Raw genomic sequence first — 22,142 nt, forward strand, 5'->3', positions numbered from 1 at the left:
TAACTACCCGCGAACAGTTCTATTAATGAATGGATCGATGACATCGACCATGCAACTACGATGCTAGGAAAAAAGCAAAATATGGAAATGAGTTGCCATACTATCTCTAATCGTAGGATTTGAATTTCATAAACGACTATTTGTATCGGACAGTTTATCCGAATTTATTTCGGTTCGCACGACGCCACCGTTGTCGTTTGTTAAAACTGGTAAAGGTATATAGATTCTGACAGAAACTTGTATGGCGAAACGATTCCGTGGTCTCTGCAAAAAACGTGGAACTTCAGAGATGCCTCGAAATAGAAAGTATTCTTACGCCACTGGTCGTGTGGCTAGTGCCATGTGTGAGCGAAGAGAAGGAGAAGAGGTGGTGGTCGAGTAAAGAGAGGGTTAAGCGGAGCCAAATGAAGAGAGAGAGAGAGAGAAGGAAGGTAAGAGGGAGAGTACGGGAGTGAGATACGAGAAAGAGAACGAAGATCGAAAGGGTAGGGGAACTCTGGCTGCAGTATGATAGAGGACTGACCCGAGCCAAGGTTGCACGGGTGACGCCATCAAGCTACTAGTGCATAATAGCGCCGCTCGTTCTGAGGCCGCCGCGACTGCGCTAAAATCGGAACTCGTTCTCTGCGTACCCTCCACCGCCGCTCTCTGTGCCTCTTTCTCGCGTTCTATACGTCGTTCCCCGTAGTTCCGCGGAGGCGCGCCACGCGGTTGAACGATTTCTCTTCTCTATTCGAAGAGAGATGCGTTTTCTGCTTCCGAGCCGGTGCCAAAGAGGGAAGGTTAAAGAAAAAGGGAAAGAGAGAAAACGAAGCGAGCAAGGCAGACAAAAAGATGGGGAGGCAGGGAACCAAATTCTCGAGCTGCCTCTAAAAATAAAGAGAACGCCCCGTTGTTCTCAGGATCCGTGTACATAGGTTATACAAGAGAAAAAGAGGCAGCAGGGAGGACAAAGAACGAGAATAGGAGGAAAAAGAGAAATACAAAGTAGGAAGAAGGAAGAAAGGGAGGGAGGGAGAGAGGGAGCGAAAACAGACAGAGATAGAATGAAGATCAAGAGTAAAAGAGCGGCCGAGAACAGCTGGAGTGGATCGTGTTTACGCGCCGTATGACTGGCTAGATGAGTCAATCGTAGACCCGTTGTCTAGGAGTCGCGTGGTGGGGGAGCTACTACTTCACTGACCTATACCACGGACGTCGTATAGCGAAGGGAGAGACCGCTAGAGAGACGATGCATCGCGTATATACATGAACGTTTCGTGACGCATAGAACACACCGTCGCCTGCCGTCTTACTCTTTCAAACAAGATTCAGAGTTCCGGCGTGAGATACAGTTTAACGATCATCATCTATCGACACTCGAACGTTTGCGTAATAGAAAAGCTCGCGCTGCTTGGAAAAAGTTGTTACACGTCAGGTCGAACTGTAATTCCTCGCCTTCTATCTTACAACTATTTCACTTTTATTCTTTCACGTTCTCGAAGCAACATAAGTAGGGAAAAGAGGGATTAAAGGGGAAAACCTGAGAAGGAAGGAAGACGGACGAACAAGTGGCTTCCGCTCCGATGATAATGTTTTCGTCGACCACGTAGTCGATCGTTTCTTTCTGACAGCGTTGGCAGGAAGTTTAGACGAAACAGTCGGTAACGAGTCGATAGTTAAAAATACGTATAAAAGAGAGAGAGAGAGAGGGGGGTGGGGGAGAGAGAGAGAGAGAGAGAGAGAGGTTAGGAAGGAGGATCGAAGTGATCCACAGAGTCGTGACTCTCATGTATTTTGCGAGAATTTCGCGTTAGCCTTGCGGCCGGAAGTACAAGTATAGCAAGAAGGGAGGGATATAGGGAGAGCGCGAGAGAAAAAAACGGGGAAGCGGGAGGAGATGATCTCGAGCGCCTCTGGTGGGGATATTCAGGAACGTAAGAATCGGTAGTGGTAGTGGCAAGATGGGGTAAAGAGACGTGTAAACTGAAAGTGAAGACAACGCAAGAGGAATCTCTGCGTCTCTATACGAAGAACGGACTCTCCGGTACACTGTCGTAAATCGAATAATTACTCGAAAAATAAATTCCACGCGAATGCATAATAGACATAGGTAGGGTAGACATACGTAGACGTAGACATAAACAGAGCAGAGAGACGTTAAAACGGATGATAGGTGATTATGACGAACGACTATGAACAGATGCAACCGGTAGAGTCATGATGATAGTCAGACGATCGATTTCAAGTATTGCGCTGTTTATATCGATATCCCTTCGTTTATCAATCGTGGAAGTCGAAGCGTCGGAGGTTTGCGCGAATTTGATTCTTTTTCCAAGGCAATGAAAATATACAAGTTGTAAGCAGCTGATATACGGTGTATGGACGAGCGAGAAAAAGAAGAGTGGAGAAAAGCGACAGCAGATATTTACATACATCGGGGACGTATCTATGTATGTGACGTTAATAGCCGTGAACCCGTCATTTAGCGAGACGTCGCTGTATACACATACCGATACTCGCATTATCGGCAATTCATATAGCTAACTAATTGAAGACTCAGATACGCGCCAGAGTTATCGTACGATTTCCTTCGGACCAGTTACTGTACCAATAAACGCACCGTTATTTCTTCCCCAGATAGTGGTTATCTGCTCGGCGATATTGTTTGCAACTGTGATCGAAGAATATAATGGAAGAAAAAAAGAACGATAAGGACACGATCGACACTGTTGATAATATCGATCGACGCGTATGGTATTTAATCGACGATAAACAATGATCGGCAAACGCTCTTATCCTCTTTCTCCGCTGATTTCCGTCTGATGGCGACTCGCGCTAGAAGAATCATCCTAGCTCGCTATTACCACCCGAAAACGATAAATTTCGATTATTCGTACGTGCGCGCGAGAGTGTGTGTGCGTGTGTGAGCGCGCGCGCGTGCGTGCGTGCGTGCATGCGTGTGTGTGTGTGTGAGGAAAGAAGCTGCTCACACGGACGACGAAAGAAACACGTCGCGGAGGATGTGACTGTAAAGCGAGTTCTCACGTACCAGGACTTCGAGGCGGAATTCCGCGTGCACCTAAGTGCACGAATGACCCTCAACCCGTCGAGGAGCGCAGCGGCAGCGGAAGAAGGATGGTGTGACACGGTGTGAAGAAGAAAAGGCACCGAAACTGTTCGTACAGCATAAACAAAGCGGTCGTGGATACCAATATTTGTTTATGTGTGTATATGCACGTACACGCATACAATGGTGCATGCGCGTCCGATACACAAAGACGAGATATAGGTTCGGGAACGATGTGTCTATAGCGGTATATAGGAGAATGCATATGCGCGCGTATCGAAGAATACATCGAGAAAGAGAGAGAGATAGGGAGGAAGGAAGGTGAAGAAAAAGAGGATAGGATAAAGATGAGACTGGACACACGTAGAGTGTTGGTGGAGCATGGTAGCGACAGCGAAAGAAACAGAGAGTGAGAGAGAGAGAGGGAGAGAGAGAGAGAGGCAACAGCAGCAGTTCAGCGGGTGGTGGAGAAGCGGGTAGGAGGAGGAGGAAGAAGACGAAGAGACGGAGGAGCGAGAGGTGGATGAGGAGGATGAGGTCGAGAGAAGGGGAGAGTTGACCTTCAGCTGCGCCGGGAAAGTCAGGCAGTCACTGACCGACAGACTAACTTAACTACTCTATCCTTCTCCTCCTTCTCTCTTCTCCACCACCATTCGCGACTGGCTAGTCCGATGCACCGTGTGCTGTACACATCCACCGTGTCTCCTTTCTCGTTCTATCTCTGTTTCGCCCACGGATGGATTCGAGCCTTCTCTTCCTTTCAACGTCCTTTCTTTTCCTCTTTGCTCGTTCTGTCTCTGTTTCTCACGTTCCTTCTGCATCTCTCTACTACCGCGTGTCTCGACGTCGAGCCGTTCTCCTCTCTTCCCTGCTCCCATTCCCTTTTTCTCTGTCTCTCGTTAGACCCAGACCCCCATCCCGGCCTATTATGTTACCCTACTGCCTCGGGATACTATCTTTAACCCCGAAACCCGTTCAAATTGCGAGCCGCTTTGCGCGCACGTGTATGAGCGCGCCACTCTCCGTACGTTCGTCGTCGCTCTCTGGCCGGAAAGCACCCGGAAAGGGAGAAAGGGTGCTGCGCGCATCCCACGGAGAAGAATAGAAAACGCTGCTCCATGTCGCATGGGAAATCGAGGCGCGAAGCGCGAATCGGAATTCGGTTTGCAAACTCTCTTCGAGAGACGCGTGTCTACGCGTACACGGGTGGTACATCTAAAAACACGCACACGTGTACGCCAGGCACACGTAGACACGTACGTAGGAGAGAGAAAAGGAAGAGGACGGCGCGAAGCGAGAGAAAGAAGTCGGTGGCTGGGGTCCGAAAAGCTTCGCTTTCGTCGGGATCCGAGCCGAAGGACGTCGAGGTAAAAGTCTGCTCTTTGATCTTTCCACGCAAGAGGCAACGACGCGTCGAAAAATGCCCGTTCCCGCGCGTTCGCGCGCGCGATTGCAATAGACACCGTGGGCGGAACGCATTATTTCTCGGCCGTTTCTGTATTCCTCGAAGCGGCGACGCCCAAGTGGGGGAATACCACAACGCTTCTGGCCTGTCCGAAGCCTAACGAAAAGAACGAGATTTACGTCCGCAGAGTTCTCCGCCGCTTTTTCTACGCATCCACCTTGGCTGCGTCTATAAAACGTACGTCAAACGTGTGGGCCTCGCGATCCTCTGCCGATCCTACTTCCCCTCCACCGCTTGCAAAACCACTCTTCCCTCTCCTCTTCTTGCCTCACCACCCCCTCCAGCCCCGTCTCACGAAACGGAAATACTTGGGAAAAATAGCAACCGAGAAGTTACGCTGAACGTGTTGCGGATACGCGTTTCCACTACGTGTGTAACACGGAGAGGATGGAGAGAATGTATTTTTGAAAATATCCACGCGGAGAGAACGCATTCAGGATTTATTTCGACGACGAGCTAACACGCTGCCGTGGCCGATTAATAAAATGCCGATAAATTTCTTAACGACCGCGGAGCAAATCCGTTCGATACGGAATATAGGAGGAAAACAGCCGCGTCTTTATATACATCGAGGTGGATATTTCTTCGGATCGAAGTATCGCGAGCGTGCATCGTTTGCAGGATACGTTTCTTCGCGAGTTCGTCGATCGTTCGATGGGATTCTTATTACTAGTTTCCTGCTGCACGTATCGCGGTGGGTAGCTCTTTGTAGCTGGCTCGTTGGTATCCGGAAGTCTCGATACTACGACGTCCGACGACCAACACGGTGCACCTATGTTCCTTGCAGCCCATTATTCTGCTTATAGGTGGACGTATACGTGTCTGTGTATGCTGCTTCGAATGTACGTATAGCTGCAGCTTCAAAAGTATCACGCGTACCTACACGGCTGTATAGTTTCTATTTCAAAGATGCACGATGATACGTATACATGGTTACGCGATGCTGATCGCTCGAGATTTCTGGAAACTAAAAGACCAGCCAGTTTAGCGATGCATATAGGCTGCATTATAAATGCACAGGGCGTGCAGACGCGCGTTTGCATCTCCAGACTGGTCTAGCGCGCGTACTTAGCTACTTGGTAGTCATTAACTCTGTCGTCGGCAGACGTCGTTCGACAGAACATCGGGGGAATAAAAAAGCAGTGCATCGTTTCATCGTTAGACCTTGAATAAACACCCATGAGTCGTTCATCTCCTTTGCGAACTTCTCTCTTTTCATATTCCGAGTTTCTAAATTCTTGAAAACCAAGACTATACTAATAAAATGTTCGTCCAAAACCATACTAATAAAATTAAGCGAATGCGTGGTACTATCAAGCAGAGGAAATCAAGGTGAAACGAAGATGAAACGAGAGCGAAATAGAGGACAACTCGCAGTCGAAGAATCACGTCGCGTTAATTCCGGAACAACGGTGCCGGGTTTTAGATGGTCATCCCGATACTTTCGGGACATCCTATCGAGAAACACATGGATCCGCGAGCGAAAGAGGCGTCTATATTCCCGGACCAATCCAACGCGTGTACTGCCTACGTCGCACGCATTCTTTTCGTTCGCCAGCGGACAGAGGTCAAGACGACGACGGCCGAATGGGAAGAATGCGTGACTCCTCTTCCGTCGTCGCGGACACGACGTGTGCGAGGTCAGTGACCATCGGCGCGCACTCTCGGTGGGCGCAACTTCTTGCAAGCGGACGAGGAAAGAGAGAGAGAGAGAGAGAGAAAGAGAGAGAGAGAGAGAACGCGCGCCTCCTCGAAGAGAACCAACGGGAACGGCAGACACACGACCAACAGGGACAAGTCAGAGGGAGAGCGAGACAGGCGGAAAGAGAAAGGGAAAGAGAAGTTTCGCGGTGCAAAATACCCACGAGGATATTTAATAGTCGGCTGATACCGAATTTAGAGGCGGGACGAAGGTAATACCGCTGTCTTCTAGACCGGCAAAAGTGTCGGTTCGTATAAATTCCGACTGGAGACAGAGAGCAGAGCGTTAGCAGCAGCAGCAGCAGCAGCAACAGCAACGGCCAAGGAAACTGGAACTTCGACCCTTTGATTTCGTGCCTCTTAATTGAGATCCGAGCGTAACGAGCCATCGCGACCCGTTCCTCCGGCTTGATTTATTTTCGGCTCTGTACACATATATTTTCGCGTAGCTATGGCGTTGGTTCCTCGAGTCTTTCCTCGACGTCGAGCACCGGGCCTGAAGGAAGGGATCTCGAGTAGTTTATTCCGGGAAGAAATCGTTGAAAGAATCGAGATTCAGAGCAAAATTCTCGCACGTATTGCGCAAGGAATTATCTGATAACGAGGTCGACGCCGTTGACGCGTTCGTAGCAGCGTATTAGCAGGATCGACGACGCAGCAGACATAGCGGTGCACCGTTGAAAATCAGACGGTGTTATCGCGTGACGGATAACCCAGGATAAAATTGCCAAAATCGTGCTTCTCCCCTTCCCTTGCTATCGTTAAACGAGATTTGATAAAACGATCGCGCGAGATGATTTGGTTCAGCGGCATTGACATGGATCATACGAAAGGAGCGACTTATCAATCGGTATAATAATTACAATAATAAGATAACGATTGCACCGAGAATGTAAATAAGTCGCTGCTTCGCGCGACGTACCGATCCGACCGTTTGTTCGCGAGATTTGCGATATTACATAATGCGACGCAAGAAAGAAAAAAAAGGAGAAGGAAAGAGGAAGAAAAAAAGACAGGAATTTAAAATCGGAGAAATCGAAACGGACGCAGAAAGGCGCGCATTCGGCGAAAGTAGCGTTGCATTTGCACGTGGTTTTCGATGAATTCGTCGATATTGGGAAATGCCGCGTTTGTCGAGTGTTCCGAAAACGTGATCGGTAGCGTACTTAGGACGAGCGGAGAAAGCTAGTCGGCATTGATAAAGGCGACAACGGGATCCGGGGTCCGCGTTCGATGCCACGAAATGACGTATATCGGCCAGTTGGTGGCAAGGCCGGACTCGCGGAGATTTCCGTTGTAATAATAAAGCGGATGGGCGTTGCAGTGTGTACCAACGAAGAGAAGATCTAGCTCCGGGGGAAAGCAGGCGTAACGAAGCAGAATTAAAGAGAAAGAGAAAGAGAAAGGGAAAGGGAAAGAGAAAGAAAAGGTAACCGTTCGAATGCCCGAGGAAGGAAAGAAAGGAGAAAGGAAGGGGGGAAACGAAACGAAACTGAGGGAAAGGAAAGGAAAAAATGTAGAGAGTGAAAGAAAAGCGAGAGAAATAATATAGAGGACGGAAGATCGCGTGACACGAAAAGTTTCGTGCGCGCGGAACTACCACGTTCGTAAGTACTTGATGCCCGTTCACTTTCTCCGATAGTACTAGAGACAGCCCACCTCCTCTCCCCTTCCCGCATCTTCCTGTTCCTCCCCACCAGACCATATATATCCGCGGGTCTAGGCTAGCTCAGTAGGTCTAGGTCTAGGCTGGCTGCAACGTCGCGTGTGCGTGCAGTATGCACCGACGATGCAGCTGCGTGCATTCGCGCCACCGAGTGCCACGAATGAACGCGACACAACCGGAGAGAGAAGAGACAACACCATCGCGTCGTATATTCGTCGTGCTCGCTTGCTCTCGGTCGTTCGTGCTCGCGCTCGTCCCTTGCAGCACGGTGCGCATTATATTTAGACGCGAACGTGTGTGCGTGAATTCGCGTCCGAGAGACCCGCCTCGGTTAGACCGGCGTCCATCGTCGTCTCTTTTTCGCTCTCTCCGCCTCTCTTCTTCCCGCTTTCGCTTTCTCGCTGTTCTCCGTTACGCGCGTCTCTTTCTATTGCCAGTTTCGTTCCCCTTTCTCTATATGATGCTTTTCTTCTCTGTTCGTCCGTCGGTCTCGCTTTGTTTCTCCGTTGACTGGAACGACGACGAGACGACAACGGGAAGGAGAGCCGGTCCCCATGGAGCGGAGTGGAGCTGAGCGGAGCGCCGGAAATGAATCATTTGAAATTGTCAATTTTCGAGCGTGGTTCATGCGCGGTACGCGTGAGGAGCGTACACGTGCCTACGCATCGTCGTATGCTGCATGTTGGCCCTTCGCATCGAAACCGAGAAGGGAGGAAAAAGAGAGAGAGAGAGAGAGAGAAACGGGCGAAGAGAGGACGAGGAGGCGTTAACGATCGGAACGCGGCGAGATCACAGAGAGATGCGTATTACCGAGGAAGTGCTTTAACACCCGCAGAAAAGATCGTCAAAGGATTGCGTCACACGGTATACGGATGCTGGGGCCTACCGGTATGAGAACCGACTTTTTCATCGCTCGCAATTCGTGCCGCGTTGCGTAACCCCTTCTTCTCTTTTCCTTCGGCTAATCTGCCTTGCCGCTGCTCTCCACCGTGCTCTTCGCGATAACGGTGTGTTGCCTCTCGCGCGCGTCCCTCAAACCACCTCGATAAAGAGGCGATGAGCGTGAAATCTGCTGATCCAAGCGAAAGAAAAATTCGCGCGTATGCCGTTTCTCTTTTCGATCACACGTGTCCACGTGGTGTATACCGTCGTGTACATGACTTTTCGCTCGGTCGCGAAATTCCTATTACGAATCGCCGTTCGAGTTTGTTACGAAAATATTGTGACGGATATCGTTGTGTAAATATAACGGTGACGCGTTACGTAAAAGTCAATCGGCCTTTTCCTGCTGGCTATGCACGGGACTCGCGACGTATATGGGACGAACAGGGCTCGTCGTTTCAGAGAACAGTGTCGAAGGCCTGCGCCCGAGATAACGAGAATCGAAGGAGGAAAACAAGAGAGACGGCTGTACCCCCCTCCGTCCATGGTCGGATGCGCGCGAGACGAGATCGACGAACAAGGAAAGGGAAGAAAGGAAAAGGGACGAGGAGAAAGGCGACGCGGAAGAAAGCGCGTCGTACGAGAACGAAAGTGAACGTACACTCACGGGGATTTTATATCGCGCGTATGCAAATATGTACCCTGCAAGTTGGCGGCGATTCACCGAGCAGACTTTTAACCGGAAGGTGGAAGCGGGACCGGGACCGAGAACAGTTCCGTGTACGGGCGAGGAACGAGGAAGAGGACGGACGAGGAGGACGAGACGCGCGGTAAGACGACGTAGAAGCAAATAGAAATGTTGGCGATTCGAGGCGGATCGCGGAAACGAGGAGGAAACATTTGGAGGAAAATCTAGAGATAGAGTAACAACGATATCACCACGAGATTACACGATGTTTTTTTCTTCTTTTTTTTTTTCACGAAACGTGACACGAAAAACAGTCGGAGGAACGTGGAAGGAGATTGCTCGGAGATTTTTGCATATCGCGCTACGTGGGATCGAAAGGAGGCGAGTGCGAAAGGAGGAAGGACATTGTCGCACGTAAAAGATCGTACGCCACGAGGAGAACGTACGATCAAATAACTCGAAACACCGAGAAAGAAAGGGAGGGAGGGAGGGAGGGAGAAAGAAAGAAAGAAGCAGTTATAGGGGAAGAGCGAGAAGAGCGGAAAGAAGGACGGAGGGACGTAGTGACGTCGCTCGTGACGAGTGCAACGAGGAGCAGGCTAGGCCGCGATGCATTCGTGGAAGAACGGAGCGCGAGCGGGACGGAGCGATCACACGAACACGCGGCGAGACGGAAGAGAGGTCGACAACGAGAAGAGGGGTGTAGCGACGTCGAGAAAGGACGCGGTGGTAGAGCATGAGCGCGGAGAGCGTCGGAGAGGGTCAATGGAGGGAAAGAAAGAGAGGCGCAGAAAGGCAGAGGGAGGTCGTGCGAGTAGAGAAAAAGAGAGGGAGAGAGAAAGGAAAGACAGACGGGGTGAATTGCCGGCGACAAGGTCACCGTCTATACCTCGCTAAAACCGCCGATACGTGCCTTCGGCGTTATACTCGCGTGGTACTCTAGCTGCAGTTCTTTTCCCTCTTCCCCCTTGCTCCTCTGTGCCACGATACCAGCCCATCGTACCCCACCGCGCCCCTTCGCGACGCGTCGTCTCTCTCTCTCTTTCACGCTGCCGATCTCCTTTCTTCCTCTTTCCTCGATGCAGCCTCGTGTATACATGTGTATCACCGACTCGGTGCGTGTGTGTGCACGCCGCCGCGCACATGTGAGGGCGTGCGTGAGCTAGTATAATAGGAATAAGGAAAGTGATCCTCATGACGGACTATGCCGGGACTGTGTGCGTCGTTCCAAGGAACGCGCTGGAAATTCGACTGCGACCAACGAGACGAGAAATTATTTGCACGCGGCGAGATCGACGTCGGTGAAAATGTTTTCGCTGGCAATTAGCGTGACGAGTTAAGAAGTTCGCGGAATCGATGTTGGAGGCAAAGGATCGATACGTTCGACGATGATGAGGAGATCGGCGACGTATCGCGATTCATCCACGAAAATAATCGCCTAACGTACGGAACTGTCGCTATCGAATCTCGATCGAGTTGTTATCGTCCTTCGTTCGATGGCGATAAGAAAATCGGATAATCGGAAAACCAATGGGATCGCGATCGTCGTATTATCGCGGTATTATCGAATCGGAGGAACGGGATGCGAAACGTCAGGCCGTTGCACAGAATCTACGTAAATCGTGGTCGAAGAAGGTGGAAAATATGCGCGAGGCAGGGAGAACTGGGCGAAAGGTTAAGACGAGCAAATCGGACGTGGCGCGATAGTGGTCTTCGAACCGGTAGTAGAAGAAAACGGGGAGGGAACACGAGGCCTTGAAGAGGCATCGTTTATTCCCCGCTCGCGAAGCTCCCCCTGCCTCGCTTGTTTCATCCTTTGCTCCGATTAATTTTATCGTGACAACATCATCGGCGCATCGCAAATATTTTTCCCGCGGATTTGCTGGTCGAGAGGGTTCGCGGGGAACAATTCCCTTCGGTTAATCGATTCGGCTCACCGTCTCGTCGATAAGCCGGATCAACCAGCGATGACTTTTACACGCGGGACGGCCGCAGGACAGGGGAAAAAAGAGCGAGAGAAGACGGAGAGAAAGAAAGAGAAGTCTGTCCGGTTGAGAACCGTCTGGTGCAACAGCGCTATGCATTTTTGCCGGCGGCGGCGGCGGCGGTGGTGGTGGTGGTGGCGGCGGCGGCGGCGGCGGCGGTGGCGGCGGCGCTCAACACACATTCGACAACCTCGACTGAGTGTGCAATAGTGTGCATGCTACTATTAGGTGTATGCGTGCGTGGATACGTGTGCGTGAACGCGCGCAACACACCGCACCTACACGGTCGCGGACACCGACAAGTGCACACACAGAGGAACTCGCTCTGATAATACGTACACTGCAAATATACAATACTACAATACATACGTCGGTAGGGGCAGAGACCCAGGAAGGACGCTTACTGCGAGGCTTGGCTGGCTGGCCGGCTGCCTGTTCGCCCGGCTGCCAGCCTCTGCCTTTGCCTCTGCCTCTGCCTCTGCCTCTGCCTATCTGTAAAACCCGTGTCTCGTTTCCTTCTCCTTCTTTCTCCTCTCTTTCTTTTTCTTCGTCCCTATATCCTTTTCCCCTTCACCCCTTTGCTCCTTCCTCTGTTTCCCCCTTTCTACCCCGTGTACTTTTTTCTTCTCTGCCGATTCTTCGTCTTCTTCCTTGCCTACCAGCAGGGGGGCAGCGGGCCGAAAATCGACGCGCAAAATATCGCGCCACTTCCGGACGCGGCCATTTACAAATTCACCGGGACGACGGCATGCGATCGCTCTTTCTCTCTCTCTCTCTCTCTCTTTTTCGTTCTCTTGCACGATCGTTCGCTAACTCGCTCGCTCATACGTGCCTTTTTTCGTATTCAGAGACGGGAACCACCGAACGTTTACCGGGTGACACGCTGAGTTTTTGGACACGTATCCCGGTAACCGCGAGACAGCCTTTCGATTCTCCTCGTCACGCAGTCGGGAATTCGTTTTCCGGTTTCGTCTGGCGTGACGTTGTGTTCGCGCAGGTTGAATGGTGCGCGTCGTTGAAAGTGAAACGTGAAATGTTATCGCGTCTCGCGCGCGCGCGCGCCTTAACGTTTCGCTCTTTAACAGCGCGTCCATAGTTTTTAGATATGTTTCCGAGACCGAAAATATTCGGTCGAATAATTTACCGCCGCAACCTTCCCCTCGCGGTATCGCAACGAATGCCGGAGTTCAATCATGCTCATAAATATTCAACGCGGCTCGCTGTTTCAACCAACCGCGCGCTTATTGTCGAGCCCGTATCACTTTCGATTACGCTCTGCACGTAATCTACGTACTAGTGCGAAAACTCGTAAAATAGGAAAATTATGAACGAAAAAGGCTTATAACACGCGAATAACGACAGTCTCCCTGGAGAATGCCTGTGTTCTCTATGAACGAAAGAAGACGCGAACGTGCGCAGCTCGCTCGTGTAATACTGTACGCGGTGTCGATTGCTCCTTTGAAAATCGTGTCGAATTCACGGCGGAACGTTGTTTCCTGCTTTCGCGGCGGTTTTTTAAACTCCGCGGTGTCTTGGCCTACTATAAAATCCGACACCGTTTACGTTTCCGGAGCGCGAAGAAGACATTAATCAGCACCCGATGCGATGGCAGCGTAGCCGTCACGTGCGATCGGTGTGAATGCACTTTTCGTTTCAACACATTCGCTTTCTATGTCGTTTTTTTTTCTTTTTCTCCTCTCGATGGCCTCGGTCGTAACGAGAAAGAAACTTTTTACAGCAGCCTTGCTTTACGAATCGATTAACATACGATGATCATCGCTCGATAATCGTTCTCGCTTTCGTAGACTTCGAACTCTGATGTTCGATGGTGGTACGGACGAAAGGAATTTTCGCGATATTCTATTTTAAATACGGACGCAGGCCAGTGTTATCTTTCACGGAAATATCGGGTTTCGTAGCGAGGAGGTGAGCGCATGGAGCGCTATGTCGACGGAAAAGGCGATTCCCCGCTACTAGGCCAGGAAGTAGACCGGCGCACCCCTTCCTAGTCGACCTAGACCTACACCTAGACCTAGCCTAGCCTAGCCTAGCCTAGCCTAGCCTAGCCTAGCCTAGCCTATCCTATCCTAGCCTAGCCTAGCCTAGCCTAGCTTAGCCTAGCTTAGCGTCAGCCGTGGCGCTTGTTTCGCTCCTTTTGTTTTTGCTCGCCGCCTTTGTTGCACCTGCTTGTTCGCCGACTGCCGATGGTGCCGTGCTGCTTTCTCGCCCGTTGGACTTTTCCTCTCTTCGCGGTGAGAAACGAGGTGAGCGGGGCTACTTAAGCAAACGCTACGGCGCACTTTCGCGTTCGAGTTACCGCGAGAAACCGGACAACGAGTTTACGATACGATAATTTCGTGCTAGTTGTATGTCAACTGGCGCCTGGGGAATTTGTTTAGTTACCGTAACGCGGCTGGTCGCGCGTTTCGTCCGGCAAACAAAAACCAAGCAGGCGACACAGCCTCGCTTTCTGTGCGTTCCATCGGCGAGCACACTTTCGCGCAACGCGTTAGCAACGATGCAACTGATTTCCCCTGACAAGCGAGTGCGATGTATCGCCGCGTGAAAAGTCGTTTGTACGAATGATGCCTTTGAATAATCGTATCTCGTGGGAGAGGCACGTACATACCCCTCTATGTCGCGAGAAAAGCCGTGAAATATATTCCGCGTACAGATCGCACCTGCGAGGTGTGCGATCGAGAACGTACGAAAATAAATCGTAACGCGGTCGTGCTCCGGCGAATAATCGCGATCGAGGAGAAGCCTCGAAGCGAGGAGGATCGACCTGTGCGAGGAAACCAAGTACCGTACGAACGACAGCGTACGTATATAACCATACACGCCCCGCCTAGTCGACCTAGACCTAGACCCAGTCTATGCTCAGAATCCACTCTGCATCGTGTTTCGTTCCTTTATTTTTACTCGCTGCTATTCGCTGCTATTCGCTGCTACGCCAGGCGTTACGTAACGACACGCACGACCCTTTCAGCACGGCCATCGCCTGAGAAACCGTATTTTCTCCTCCGCAATTTTTGTTCCCACTACACGTACGTTTGCATATCCTTTCTACCTCGTCTTTCTTTCCTCTTCTTTTAATCCGAGCCGTGTTCCGCGATAATTTATAGCAAACCGAAATATCGCAGTCTGATGTTCAAGATTTCGTTACGCGGCTTCCGAAAGAAAAAAAAAAAGAGAAAAGAAAAATAGATTGGTCGCGACTGTCGTATCTAACCAGGTTTCGATCTCGAGGATGTCGCAATCATACTGAAAACTATCTCGATCGTTTAGACCGGTTTCTAACGGCTGATAACGAGCACCTGTGTAAGTGGCTTCGCTTACGTCGTAGTTAACCGTGCGAAACGTTCGCATCTTAATCTCGTAGCAACGACCGGGATTTTTTCAACACAGGTTCAAACTGCTTTCTGTCATACGTTCACAATACACACGCTCATCCGGCTTACATCGAGGGAAACACCTGTCGAATTCTGCCTTCCGGCTAACCCTTTCGATCGATCGACTAGCTTCCTTGAATTATTAAGAAGTAGGCAAAGCACGCGTTTCATTACAGCGAGAAAGCTCGTAAAATTCGTGGAGTTCGCGTGACGAATCGAGGGACCTGGGCTAGACCGTGAATTCCGTTCGGCATCGGTGTTTTTCTCTGGTCGGGCGACTCACAGTCGCTTGTTATTCGACATCGATCGCCGGAGCAGCTCGCCGTGCGTTCTATTTTTTCTTTGATTTCCCCGATACCACCTTAAACCACCTCCGCCGTCGTCGATTCGTCGGTTTCTTTCCCTCTTTTTCCCACCTTTCGTTTTTCCCTGCCGCTGCCGCGTTCGGAATTACGTCGGCGGGGCTCGCGTCTGGCAATCTTTTAAAAATATCCGGACGAGTACTTGATCTAGGGCAACCAGGACATCCTCGATCCGCGCGAGGTTGCTCGGCCGAGACTCGGATACGCGCGCGCGTTTCCCTGCATTTTTTTCGGTCGACGCAGTTGCCAAGAGTTCGCATCGCGCGGCGCTGAAAAATTCGGCGCCGAATCACATGACAGGTTCCGGGAAACCGTGTTACACGTCCTGCTCGAACAGAAATAAGCTTGAAATCACGCGTAGCTGTTTTCGAAAACGTTCGTCGAACGGCGGATCAAAGGAACTCGGAACAACCAAGGAAGACGAAATTTGACGAGAACCGCGGCCTTTTTCTTCCGACGCGACGACGATCGGGTTCAGAACGCTGATCGATTCCTGGCCGATTTCGTTCACCGTGTTAATTAATAGTTTACGAATTCCAATGAAAGATCAGACGTCGCTTTGACACGCAGTTAAAGCAAAGTCGCGACTCCGCTGCGACGGTGTACAACTTGGCACCTTTGTACTTCTAATAATGTAATTCGCACTAGCTTGTGATTCTGCCGTTGGAAATATAACACCGTCGCGTTCGCAGAACGTTACCGGTAGATTTACGAAATCGTAAGGCCGTCGTACGATATCGTAAACGATCGTTCAACGCTTCTTCCAATCGGTCGAATCGCCGGATATTACGTCGGTTCGTCGCGTACATTACGTTTTCATGACACAGGACGCGCGGTTAAAAATATTTTTGCCGCGATGCAGTCGCGATTCGCGCCACAAAGAGCCGTTAAAATCTTCGCGTTCTTTTTTTCCTTTTTCTTTTTTTTTTTTTTTTTTTTTATCAAGCTCGACGTTTTAATCGAGTCACGACTAAAAGTAGGGAAAAAGCTCGAACGATGAATCAATTCTACCGCCGTGTGATCGAAAGCAGCGGGAGGATAGCCCGAGTTGAATAAATTATAAACGCGAGGAGCGACGCGTTTGGTCGATTTTCGAAGGCAGATGGAACGTTGGCACAAACGGGCTGCAGCCGGCTCGCAACCAGCGAGAAGGGTTAATCGGGATTTGATCGGCTCGCGGAGCCTTGTAACGCTTTACGACGATTCGTCCTCAACGTTAAAATGTGTGCCACGTTGTGTGCCAGCGCGCGACGCGCGAAACTTTCGTTCCCGACGTGCCTGAAGGGTCTTTCACACGTTCGGCGAGCCTCTGACTGCTCGAATCGCAGTTCGATGATGATCCATTCGAAAATAACCGGCCGATGCCTATTCTTCGCCGCGTTTCTATTCCGGTCGGACGGTGGCGCCTACTACGGTGCTCTCGTCGCCTGCTCTTGTCAGTTTGTCTCTCGTTAGCGCGTTAGAATAGCCGTTCATTTCGTTAGATTTATCCACTTCGCGAGAACAAGTTACTCGCGGTAGGAAGAAATTCGGAACAAGCGAGACGACGCGTTTGTTTCTTTTGACAGGCGGAAAGGCTGGCTAGCGTTGGCTTACGGCGGCTTAGAGTTCCCAGGCTATTTCCGATGCTTATCTGGTACGTCGTTCTAGATAGAAGCGACCGATGGCGAATCTGGTTTGGCAAAATCGCGGAAAAACCTCGGGCCATTTGGCAACGTGCGAAAGTTCGCGCACGCACCGGCCCGGATCTGAATTTTAGAATGTCGTTTATTCGAAGAACGGATCGGCCGACGCGAGTGAAAGAGCGTGGCGGTCGAGCGCGATCGTTGATTCGTCGATTCCGACACTACTACGATCTCTGCTCCTTCTTTTTCAAATATCGAAACTTGGAACCGTGTCCCTTCGCCGCCACCCTCTGTGTACTCTATCGAAAGCAGCGAAGATCGTCTTCGCAGACGTTGGAAGGTGTCTAAGACACCTACGAACTTTAAAACCAGGCATCGTCGCCTACGAATTACCATACCGTGGAATATTCAATTCAAACGACGAAATCTCTATCTCTCTTTCCTCCGAGGTACTCGTTTTCGATATTATCTGTGTGTTACTTCAGTCGGAACTTGTACTCGGCTGAAAGATACGGTCGTGAGATAACCAGAAACGATAGGAAGATCGGACCTGACGTGCCTACGTAAATCAAATTCTGTTTCCACCTACGAATTACCATACTACGATCGGCAAACGCGCGGAGAAGCCGATCCGGTCGTATCCGTAGCGTAACGCAATATGTCTGCCGTAAATCGATCGGACCTAGCAGTAACGGAGAGCCGCGTCGCGGTCCTGCGATCGGAGGGCCCTTTAAGACCAGGTCGAATTTTCCCTCGGCTTTCGTTCGCGTCCACCGTGGTCGGCCACCGCAATGGGAACACGGTCGTCGCTGGTGGGGCGCCCCGCAAAGTTACCAAATCGCTATGGCGTAACATTTTGCTTATTCACGTTCGATTATACAATCCGGCACACTTTTACTCGGCAAGTCGGCCTCTGCTTCTCGAGAGGGCCTACCTGCCACACGGTGTGTCACTGTGCGCAGATTTTTTTTCTCCGTGCGATCGCCTTTTTCTTTCTTCTTTTTTTTTTTTTTTTTTTTACGAAACATCAACAGATGTTCCTCCGCAATTAAACAATTATGGGTTTACCAGCGAACGTACCGATGGACGATCCTCGACGGACGATATTTCATTCGCAGCGCAGATTTTCCCTCCGATCGCACGAATCGGCCCGCTTTCAGCTGCCTGTGCCAATTAAGCGATCGCCTTTAGAACGTGCAACGAGACAACCGGTCATTTCGAATTCCACGCTTTTAACGCTCACGCTACGATTCTCTGATACACAGCGCTTTGCAAATATATATAATAATTGGCTTCAAGAATATAATAAAGTTTCACTGGCGTTTAGTGATACTTCGATACGAAAACATGGATACTATGAGAATGGAACGTAAAATCTGACGAGAGAGAGAGAGAAAAAAAAAAAGAAGCATTTTCTTGGAACGTCGAAGTACGTTTCTGTACCAAACAGATATAACCGGCGTGTGTATTTTAAAGGCCAAAAACACCTGCGTGCGTATACCGTAATTGCGAAAACAAAAGATCCGAAATTTATCCATTCTATTTTGATATTTCCATCGGAGAAAACATTTCGTCCGATCGTCCGACGATCGTTACGTTCAGCCTGATCAATCTGTGCTATAAGCTGTTACAAACTAGGAGAACATAGAAGAGTTTGCAATCGGGCGTTAGTTGGAACGAAAGAAACGGGGTTAAACTGGTTGCCACGCTTCGCCAACACTTTCAATCAGGGAAAGTCCGGCGCAGACGTTCCTGGCGTAGTCGTTCGAGCAACGTCGAACAGGAACTGCACTTATATTGTAACATTGCGACCGATCGAAGAATCAGCTGTACGTAATGTATAAAAATCAATGCAGTTTCCCATACGGTGGTCTGTATAATTGATAATGACGGCGTATAATCGGTAATTGAATCGGTTGGAAGCGAAGTTTCAGCTGGTGAAGCGGTTCGACAAGCTTTCCATTCGGTGGCTGGTTTCGAGCGAGACTCGCGCGGTGCAACCTTGGCGGCGATCCAATTCGAGCACGGCTGTTCGAAATCACGACAGGGCCAGGTGTGTGTCCCGGCGAAATCAGCTGTCGTTTCGTCGAACGCGATCGGAAAGGCGAAGAAGAGGGGCGCGATTGCGCGACCCGGCGTGCGATTACCGCTCTTGGCAGATTCTGGACCCGGTTGCTCTCTTTAATCGCTTCGCCGCGCTCGTTTCGCGCCACGATCGCCTCGAAATTCGAAAATCTGCGGGAACCGCAACCAACGTCGCAATCGTGTAACGATCGAACGATTCGAAATACGCTTCGCTCGATAAAAGCAAATGCGAATACCAGCAAAGAGAATCGCGTGCTTTTAATGCAATCGCAAACGCGAAATATCTGACACCGTTTAGATTGGCGTCGTACCTGTAGCGTTGAATCGACACCAGTTCTATCAAGGTTGATCGTTGCGCTGCTAGACGCCGTTATCAAATCGCGGACGTTTCTGCGTTTGGAAGAAACACACAAACGCACGAAATACTCGATACACGTAGAAGATACGAGAAGAAGCGTGATATACCGTTCGCTTGAAATTTCTTTAGTTGTATCGAGAAAAACATAAACCGACAGTGTGTGATAATTATATATATATATATATATTCTAATGCTAATACCGAGAAACTTTTATTTCTCATGCGTATCAATTCGAATGGTTTATATTCCGCTGTTACCGCCAATAAGGTAACGATTTTCTCTACGAGCGTTCGCTCGAAAGGGAAATCGTGGTCGGTTAAATGGGACGTGCTTGAGAAAATCGCGTGAGACGGAGCGAGAGGAAAAAGGAAACGTCGGAAGAGATCGGTCCGCGGATCGAGACGATCCTATCGACGCGCGCGACGGCCAGGAAGCGAATCTGGGCCGTTGAATCAGGGAAAGGCAAGTGGGTCAAGAGAACGAATGGCTCGGCTGATGTCGGCGTTGTTGCGATTTCTGCCGACGTAGATGACGAAGCTCGGCATAGGGTACGACGAGCGGCCGTAGTGTGTAACAGACCACGCGAAACTCGCGTATACACCGTATGCACACACCACCTTCCCTGTGCTTTTTTCTCCCCTTCTGCTTCTGCTTCTCCTCCTCTTTTAACTCTAATGGAACCCTCGGTTATGTCGGAGCCGCTGTTGCCGCAGGCAACTCGCTACTCCTTTCACTTTGCATCTACAACCTGCCACGAGGAAGTGTCGCGCTCTTTCCATCTCTCTTCTTCGTTTTCGTCCAACTAGACGAGCTAGACACGTTTCCTGCTGCCGGCGTTCACCGGCCATGCGGTTACGTGGAAATCGAGCACGAGCTTGGCTTGACCGATATTTCTAGCGCCGGGTGCTTTTAATCGGATCGTTCTCGCAGAGAATCCACGGAGAATCGCGATTCCATCGGCCCGAGCACACAGCCCGCGCACCAAGCCTCGATCGAGATTTCGTTCGTCCGCTAGGTAATCCATGTCGCGGTTTCGTTTGTAAACGGCGCTTATACTCGCAACGTGGGGCTTATAGGTCGTAGGAAGAACGATGACAGGCTAGGGCGCGGATTAGGTGTATTTATCGGGATTCGTAATGCGGTCGAATCGGCAACAGCCGCTCCGGTTGTTCGACTGAAGTGTTACGAGCTATTTTCACGGAACTGCCGGAAATATCAGCCGGTGGTTTACATCGCAACACTTTGCACAAACGTGCACACGTTGATCCAACCAGTTCGTTTCCGTGTCTACGCTCGTGCGTTTCTATTGTTAACGTTGCGCGTCGTACACGTACCGTACCCGGAGAACTACTCCCTTGGTCGCCATACAGGAATTTCGGAATTTCGGCGACGAATTTCCATCTTTAATGCGCACGAACGATCCTCTGCCGTGCGTTTAAGACGCTACAATTCGGTCGTTTCGTCCCTTGTGACGATTTTGAAAGGAGCTAATCGCGACGTAGAATCGATTCGTTCGAATTATCGCTACCTGCGGGTTCTTCTCCGGCTGAAATTATCTATCGAGCGTAATTACCTGAGAGGCTGAGACACTTTCTTTCCTTCTCCGTATTAATCGATACCCAGCGAGCCGAAATAAACCCGAGCCGCGTCGACGTTGCGTCACGACTATCGAATCTCTCTCTCTCTCTCTCTCTCTCTCTGCCCCCCTCGATATCGCCGCGAGATACTGAAATTACTGACTTATTGGTGGTCGGCTTCGATCGAATTCGCCAAGACATCGAGATCGTCTGGTACCGCTGAACCTGCGGCCCGTGGAAACGGGGTCAAGAAACGTCTTATACTTTGTCCTTTGTTTAACTTCCATTTACACGCTTTCGCAAAAAAAGAAAAAAAAAAGAAGAAGAAGAGAAGAAAAAAAGTAGAAACAAGGAGAACGCAAAGCGTAGAATTTTCCTTCCATGGAGGTTTGTCGCGACTTATCAATCAGCTTTCCCGAGTAAAACATCGTCCTCGAGCGAACGCGATATTTTCGCGAAATAGAGGGATCTTGCCGATACGAATCGTGGATAATTTCTACGTATTGTACCGTTTTCTTTCGGAAAGGCAAGACCGCGCGACGACGAAAACGGAAAGAACGAAAAGAGGAAAGAAAAGAAGAGAGAAACGCAGGAAAAAGATAAAGCAACTTACGTGTAGGTGGCTGACGATAATGCAAATGTTGCAGACTCTGCGTTTGGTGGTGGTGGTGATGGTGGGGCGGTCCCATTGTCGGGCCCATCGTATGGTTCCCATGTTGATGGTGAGGCGAACTCCCTCTGTGCGGATGGTACTGGGAGGGATGATGCTGATGAGGATGATAGGAGGGCGGCAGAAAGCCCGCCGTCGACGGATAAACGCCAGGACTGTGACAGGCTGACCTGCCGAGCGCTGCTGTCGGACATTCCACAGAGATTTCTAATAAGAAACTATATATAGTCGTCTACGTTCGTACAATGACAAACATCTTACCGCCTTTTTCCCACTCAACGACGGCAAGTATCGCCCCTACATCGATCTATATCGTTCTATTCGTCCGAACATTTTTTTAACACGTTCTCCGTAGACGCGATTTTCGTTGCTAGAATCGTTTCATTCGCTAACTATTATTACAACGAGTACCGTACTTGCGATGTTTCGTAGATTTCCGCCTGTTTTCTGCATTCTGTGCACTTTCTATAAATTCGTCGCGAACGATGCGACAGTACGCCGACAAATAGTTTCCGTCGACAATATTCGCTTCTATATTTGATACAAACGACTAGGAAACGTCGTTCCACAGTTCGACTTGTAATTCGCTAAACGTAACAGCAAATCCGTAGTCAACGCGTTAACCGAAATTCGTGT

At 50.1% G+C, this 22,142-nt stretch overlaps 1 protein-coding gene across 8 annotated transcripts in view; it reads right to left on the minus strand.

The window, feature by feature from the left end:
• LOC122565853 (ecdysone-induced protein 74EF) overlaps positions 1–22,142 on the minus strand; it is a 146,558-nt gene that overhangs the window by 4,721 nt on the left and 119,695 nt on the right. For 5 of the 8 annotated variants that reach the window (XM_043722274.1, XM_043722273.1, XM_043722275.1 and 2 more), the window contains one exon: positions 21,450–21,713. The exons of 1 other annotated variant lie outside the window; for it this stretch is intronic. In XM_043722274.1, the coding sequence (XP_043578209.1) occupies positions 21,450–21,713 (264 nt within the window). The remainder of the gene's footprint in view (positions 1–21,449; positions 21,714–22,142) is intronic. 2 more of the 8 variants (XM_043722278.1, XM_043722277.1) reach the window with 2 other exon arrangements.

Source organism: Bombus pyrosoma, linkage group LG3 (assembly GCF_014825855.1).
Source record: "Bombus pyrosoma isolate SC7728 linkage group LG3, ASM1482585v1, whole genome shotgun sequence".
Lineage (NCBI taxonomy): Eukaryota > Metazoa > Arthropoda > Insecta > Hymenoptera > Apidae > Bombus > Bombus pyrosoma.